Source organism: Macrotis lagotis, chromosome X (genome assembly GCF_037893015.1).
Source record: "Macrotis lagotis isolate mMagLag1 chromosome X, bilby.v1.9.chrom.fasta, whole genome shotgun sequence".
Taxonomy (NCBI): Eukaryota; Metazoa; Chordata; class Mammalia; order Peramelemorphia; family Peramelidae; genus Macrotis; species Macrotis lagotis.
The window spans coordinates 289,351,843-289,359,580 of NC_133666.1; the positions used below are offsets into that span (position 1 = coordinate 289,351,843).

Genomic DNA, 7,738 nt, shown 5'->3' on the forward strand with positions numbered 1-7,738 from the left:
CGTCTACCAACCTCTAGTCTAAGCACCCTTTGTACTATACCATCATACAATCTCTGGCATGTCCTTTCACAGGTACTTGTAATAACCTAGCCAACAGTGCCACTCACCTTACCCACCAACCCTGCCTATTAAAAAAAAAAGCATCAGCCTAGAATAACTCAATGACCTTCCAGCCCAGTGAGTCCTAAATCATGTGAGAAAGGAAAAACAAACTATAAATCTTTAAGATCAATATAAAAAGAATAATTCTAATGATTTTTGTTGTTTTTATTTTAATAGAAAGGGAAGTCTGAAGAACTCTTGAGTGCCTTGGGGTGTCAGGGTTTCCCTCCCACTTCAGATTGTGAGGATCTTCTGGTGGAGTTTCTGGAAGTGGATGACAGTGAGGACCAGCAACTGATGCCCACCCATGAAAAAAGTCATCCTAACCAAGGCATGAAGCCCACACACCTTGACCCAGACAGTGACTCTGGCAGGGGGAGCTGTGACAGTCCTTCTCTCTTGTCCGAGAAGTGTGAAGAGCCCCGGGTTCCTCCACCAACCTTCACCATTCCAGAGGTCAATGAGAAGCCAGATGATCCTGAAACAAAAATAACCCATAATTGGGATCCCCAGGACATAAACTTGGAAGGCAAAATCCCCTATTTCAATGCCATTGGGTCCAAATCTTCAACATGGCCTATTACACAGCAATCCAGCATCCACACACTGAGATCCTCTTACCACAACATTTCCGACATTTGTAAGATGGCCCCAGACACTGTAAATGTTCCAACTGTTTCACTGAAGACAGAAGACAATCATGCTTTAAATTACTCAGCAACCATTGACACTGTGAGGGAAGAAACAACAGACAAGCAGAATGAATTGGAACACTTCCATTCCAAGGCTGATCAAGATACAACATGGCTACTGTCCAATGAAAAAATGCCTTTTATGTCTCCCAGACCCATGGATTATGTGGAGATTCACAAAGTCAACAAAGATGGCGCATTATCATTGCTACCAAAACAGAAAGAAAGCAATGCTAATATAGAACAGGCCAACACTCCTGACACCAGTAAGGAGTATGCCAAGGTATCAAGGGTTATAGATAATAACATCCTGGTACTGATGCAAGACCCAAGAGCTCAGGCCATGGTGACATTTGAAGAATCTGCTAAGCAAACTCCTCAGCCTCTGCAACACAACCAAGCTGAGAAAAACCTGTCCTACTGCACCTCTTCACCAGGTGACTGCAGACTCCAGACTGGTGGGTTGGATTACCTGGATCCGACTTGTTTTATGCACTCCTTTAATTGATTGATTGATTCATTACAATGTGTGATTTTTCTTCAGGTAACACTACAGAATAAGTTAAATGCAATCAAACATAGAAGTTCAAGAATGAGGTTTAAAAATGGCACTAATTAAAACTCATCTGCAGCTCACACTTTCTTATGCTTCACCTTCAGGCAGTCATCTACTTTCAAACAGTTGATGCCAGAAAAAATTATTTTGTTTTCTACTTGTAATTTGTAGTTTTAATTTCTGCTGGTAGTATACAATAACGTGTACAATAAAATTAAAGCACATCATTTAGTTTTCTTGGTGGGGGGGGATTAAAGGATTCATTATTTTGATAGGAGATTCATGGTTCAGTATATAACCAAAGTAAACTAAATAGATGAAATTGTTTAAGGCCATAATAAAGGAACTTAGCTATACATAGAGCATGGGCCATGAGTTCTCAGGTGTGCTGGCACATCTAGTCCATCATCCTATGGAAGTGAGGAAGGAGAAAGGGGATTAAATGACATGAAAACCCAAGCTGAAAACCAATTCCTTTAGCTTTGCATTCCTCTCTCATTTTGTTAGGACTACCCAAATAGAATGCACTAAAAGAAAAAAAATCCCAGAAAATATGACCTATTTGTTGACTTGCTGTGGCATGCCCATGTGCTACTAAAAACAATGCCTTGGCTTATTGTTGCTTTTTAAGATAGTTTGATCACTATCTTAAAGATCTTCCTAAATTTCATAGAATCCCAAGCCTCTACAATATTTAATTGGGAAATTTAAAGCTTCTTTTATGGGGGCTAATACTCTTAAAGGGACAAATCAAAAATTTCCTGTTTCATTTAAATATAATGGATCTATCTTATGCACCCAAGATATTTATTAGAAGGAAAGAAGGAATGAAGGAATGAAGGAATGAAGGAATGAAGGAAAGAAGGAAGGAAGGAAAGAAGGAAGGAAGGAAGGAAGGAAGGAAGGAAGGAAGGAAGGAAGGAAGGAAGGAAGGAAGGAAGGAAGGAAGGAAGGAAATCTGGCAATGTTCACTTTAATTTAAAAGACAACCATAGAAGGATGCTATATGATATATTGCCTTATTGTATATAATACAAATTCTACTTTAATATACCCATAAGCTTGACAATGTATTTTTGAAGACTATTTTTCTATCACTACATGAAATAAAAGAAAATATTTTCTATTCTCCCAGTACAACTGTTTATGTATTCAATAGATACAGTATTTTCCACTCCAAAGTTATAAGAAATTTAAAGTAAGTGGTAGTTCATTCAGACACCATTTCAAGAATAAAATACAGAACAAGACCAGAGTTTAATGAAGAGCAGGAAGTAAGGGGGTATAATGGTATAATAACAAGGTATAATAGTGTAAAAACACAATGTTCAGTTCTTTTTGTCACTATGATATTTCTAAAGAAGAAAGTAAAATAGAGATTTTAAGGACTCTCCCAAGACCAAAAATCACATCCATCCAGAGTTTTCAAGGCTATACAGAGGATACCCTGGGCATTCAACAGGTGGAGCTTTCTATAATAAATATGAAAAAAGTCTAGGGAGTCAAATATTTGTTTCCTGGGAAAACAACAAACAAGCAAGTTTACTTTTAATGCTTCAAACTAGGGATCACAAAATCAAATCAGTGTTCAGACTTCTCACATTTATCAAAAGTCATGGGCCTAATTGTTCCATATTCCTTACCCACTCACCCTGGCACCTCCTATTCACCTCTTCACATGGTGGTGGAACCTCTATCCATGTTAAAGCTGAATTTAGTCCACCAAGCCTTCTCTTAAATGCTCAAGAATAATCTTAACTCGATAAGCCCCCTCCAACATGGCATTTAGAATGGGAAATATCCTTCATTATCTTCTACAAAAGCTAGCATATTAATAATTCTTATAGAAATGCTAAAAATAGATTATTGAGATGAGGTTATATTCTCCACTACATCAACTCCCTGAAAATAAGGTAAGCACTTTAGAAGGTTTCATGAACTTAAACAGTTTCCTTAATTTACTATATGAAAACAAATTGGGGGTGGGGGACCCATGATTTCATCAATGATAGAGATTATCTCCATTGATAGAGATCATCAGCTCATCTGCCACTTACAGCCTTAGAAGATCAGTTAAGTAAGAGACTAAGAGGTAAAGTCACATAGCTATACTGTGACAGATGAAGGACTTGAAACATAATCTTCCTGACTTCAAGGCCCCCTGTAACTGCTACAGTACATACTGCCTTGCCTAAAAAAAATAACCTGCTCCAAATTCTAAACTCCAGGGAGACAAGAGCCATGTTCATTTGACTAATTTGCTACATAACCATATGCAGTAGAATTTTTGATCATAAATATTTGTTGATGGCATGAACTTCCAGGCACCCTAATGACTTGAAAGAGGATCCATGACTTTGGAGAGTATCATGGAGTTTATTTTCCCCTGGAAGATATTGCATCAAAAGGAAGATGACCTTTTGAACTATTCTGGACTAAACTTGTCCCACTCAAATTCATATTTTCAAGGGAAGGAAACATTCCATTACAAATTATAAACCATCTTCTTCAACAACTTGATTTGCACTATAGAATGTGTATAACTTTTATCAGAGCTAAAGACGCAACTTGGGCTAGTACTAATAAAGAGAAGCATTAGAAAAGGCACGAATCAATTAGGGTCTAGTTTCCACATTTTATCAGCGATATTGACTTTTTAAAAGTTTTTCCTTGTCCTTTAGCAGAGATCAGGGCTCCCTATATATAATCCTGTAATGATAATTAAAATCATGACATAACACAATACTTGTTAACTAATTATTCTGCATTAAACAACTATAGGCACAACCCTAATGAATTTAACTAATTGTTTTCTCCACTTTATGTCAATAACTCCAGCCATTAGCTTCAGCTATTATAGATAAGTATGCCATGTTATAAATATGTGAATATTCACATATATACTTTCTAAGTGCCAAGAATATGTGTATTTTTAAGGAGAAATATGAGCCAGACATTGAAAAAAAGAAGTCAAAACACTGAAAAGTGGGTGATTTTACCAGCTAGATAAACAACGAACATCCTCCACCAAAGTCACCAGCCCTAAATTTCTTATTTTAGTCAGCCAATAATCAGATATTTATTAAGTACCTACTTACTATGGTGTACTAAGTACAGAAACTGTTGTAAGTATTAAGAATACAAAGAAAGACAAAATATAGTCCCCACTCTGAAGAAGCTCACACAGTCTAATATAGGAGACAACATGCAAATTACTATGTACAAATAAACTCTATCAGTATAAATTGGAGATAATCAACAAAGCGAAGTCATACAGATTAGTTAAAATTGGAAAAAAAGTAATATTTTTTAGCTAATTTTTGAAGGAAGCCAGGGAAACTGGTAATAGAAATGCTGAGGGAGTGCATTTCAGGCATAGAGGACAGCCACCACTAGAAAGCACCACATATTACCAATGAGTATTTCCTTGGGAGCTCAAGCAAACCCTTTCAAATTATACTTTTGTTTCTACCAAATAGAGGAGACAACAGTTGGAAGATGCACAAAGGACAATAGCAAGAGCCATATGTTTAGAATTAGAGAATTCTCCACTCAGTCAGCCACTTATTTCACATAGGACTTTAGCAAATTATTTCACCTATCTGGGTCTTTGTTTTCCTCATCTGGAAAATAAGTTGTTTGGAGTAGATGACCTCAAAAGGTCCCTTCTAACTCTAAAGAGTATGATCTTATGAAAATTTTGATATGAGCACAAACAGTTTCATGGAATGTTTAAGGGACCCTATTCTCCCAAGTGCCTAAGTCCCTTTCTAATAGTAAATCATGCTCTAAAAGAGATACCATCACAATTTCAGGTCACTTAATGGATTGTTTACTCTGTACTATCCCTTATTACTGATGGGAAATACCTCTCCCTATGTAACCTGATAAAATACAAGACTCATTTAAGAGAATGACTTGCTATAGGCATCTGCCTTCTGGGAGATGACTGAGCCCATAGAGAGTATCTGGTTGGCACTCTTTCCCCAAGATAATAGGTTCTGTCTATTCATAATTCATCATAAGACTATGCCTTTCAAAACTTTCCTATCTACTTGTATATGGCAAGGATGAGTTGATATGCACAATTGACAAAGTGCCTTCCCTCCCCCTTTCTTTTTAAAGAACTGTTGGAGGTTTGCAGAGAATAAGCTAAAGATGGAAAATGGAATTTACCTTAAATATATTTAGCTATTTATAGAAACCTTTGGAAGGAAATAGAAGGGAGTCATAAAATAGAGGGCAAAAAAGTAACCAAAATGCCTGAAAATAATAAGGGTTAAAAGACACCCGACAACTTCTATAGGAGTTTTCCAATTGATTAAATAATTCTAGTTAATGTGGAGATTTTATGAGAAAATAATACCCTACTTTCCACTGTATTTCAAGTAATTTCTGGATAGAATTTGTTTCTTTTGAGATGAGACTAACTCTGTGGTTCAATGTGAAAGCTGTGGTGAACTTTTAAATGGACTTGAATAAAGTACTTTGGTCTGAATGGAAAGGGTGGCATATATTCAATGAACTTTTTCATAGTGCCATAGATATATAAATGATTTCTCCATTATTCCCCTCTGCCCTTTTCCCAAGGGAGATACGTTCTTGGCAAGAGTCTTATATGTGGCTCAATAAACCCTTTCCTTCTTTTGCCCTTTGTTAGGATCATGAATCTAGAACCAGATAAGACCTCTGAGATCATCTAGTCCAATCCCTCCCTCCCCTTTTTACAGATAAAGAAACTGATGTCCCCAAAGGATAAGAAGTCATTTGACTAAGGTTATATGGGTAGTAATAGTCAGAGACAGGATTGAAAGTCAATCCCTCGGGGCGGCTAGCTGGTGTAGTGGATAAAGCACCAGCCTGGCGTAGTGGATAAAGCACCAGCCTTGGAGTCAGGAGTACCTGGGTTCAAATCCGGTCTCAGACACTTAATAATTACCTAGCCGTGTGGCCTTGGGCAAGCCACTTAACCCCATTTGCCTTGCAAAAAGCTAAAAAAAACAAAACAAAACAAAAGAAAGTCAATCCCTCTGACTTCAAATTCAGCACTCTTTTCAATGTATCCTTTCCTCCTAGTTTAGAAAGAGAACTGGATTGGAAATCAGAAGCCCTTAATATAATACCAACTAGCTATGTGTTTGGACAAATCATGATCCCTTTTTGAACCTCAATTACCTCCCCTACAAAATGAGGAGGATTAGTCTAAACCATCTGAGAGGCCCCTTTCAACTCCACTATTCCAGACTTCTTTAAGCTTAGTGGAGAGCTTCAAATAAAAAAGCAAAAATTCAGGACATTTGTTAAAATCGCTTCAATCCAGAGTGTTCCGTATCTGAAACATAACAGGAGACAGGGACACTCCCAAAGGAAGATTAAGAAACCATCCTCCAGAGTCATATTGCTTAAGCTATTTAGGGAGCTTTGGGATAATTGTCTTCTTTGTTCTATTCTCTCCAGTTTTTAAATTGAACCCTAGGAGTCAAAGATGCTCCCAAGGGTATCAAGAAGCCTAAGAAAGTTAATGAACCTTCTACATCCAACTTACTTCAACTAAATGACTGGCCCAATGGAAAATTTTGCCATTGGTTAACTTGACTGCACCTAATCAACTTAGTTAACCAGACTAAGTTAAGTGACACAAGTACATACCTTTGAGCCTACTGAGAGACCTTACCCTACCATTTGTTCCCTTCTTCTAGACTCACGAGAAATCCAAGCTATGACAGTAATTTAAAAAGAATAAGAAATCTTTAATAGAAGGCTGCAATTATAGAGTCCCTGCCTCAGGGCTTCTGATCTAACAAAAAAATTTTACTTTTAATTCTATTATGAATATGTTCCATGAGAACGGGCATCAAGATTATACTCCTAGAAATATGGGAGTTTGTGGTGTCAACATTCTCTGGGATAGAACCTGGTCTAGGTGAAAAGACTGGGCTACCACTACTCATTTCACAGTTTTCTAGATCAATCAGGAGTTTCCTCTACTCAACAAATCAAAGAATAAGGGGAAACAGAAAAGAGCAGTGGAAAGCTGACTTTTGGTCTGAGACACTCACAGCATGTATTTCAATAAAGAGAACATAAACTATAAGATTTAGCCATGGTGAGATTGACATCTCCCAGTATTCCACAGAGTGGGCCTACATTACACAGAATTGCCCTTTAGGCTCATATTTGACGGGACAAATGTTGTCTACATCTAGTCAATTCTAGTACATTTTCTAAATTTGTATGGAAGAAAAATATTGCTGTTCTTGTTGTTTCTATCTACATTATGTTCTTTGATTCAAACCCTGATTCAAGGTGAAGAACATCACTCTGCGTATAAATGGAAAAAAATGATTGACTGATCTGATCATTGTAAATATTTGCAGGGAATTTTAAG

At 37.1% G+C, this 7,738-nt stretch overlaps 1 protein-coding gene across 1 annotated transcript in view; it reads left to right on the plus strand.

Annotated features, from left to right (window-relative positions):
* Positions 1-5,848, plus strand: part of PRLR (prolactin receptor) — a 37,984-nt gene extending 32,136 nt beyond the window's left edge. Inside the window, exon 8 of the mRNA XM_074207863.1 lies at positions 280-5,848. Within this exon, the coding sequence (XP_074063964.1) occupies positions 280-1,302 (1,023 nt within the window). The 3' untranslated portion in view covers positions 1,303-5,848. The remainder of the gene's footprint in view (positions 1-279) is intronic.
* The last annotated feature ends 1,890 nt before the right edge of the window (positions 5,849-7,738 follow it).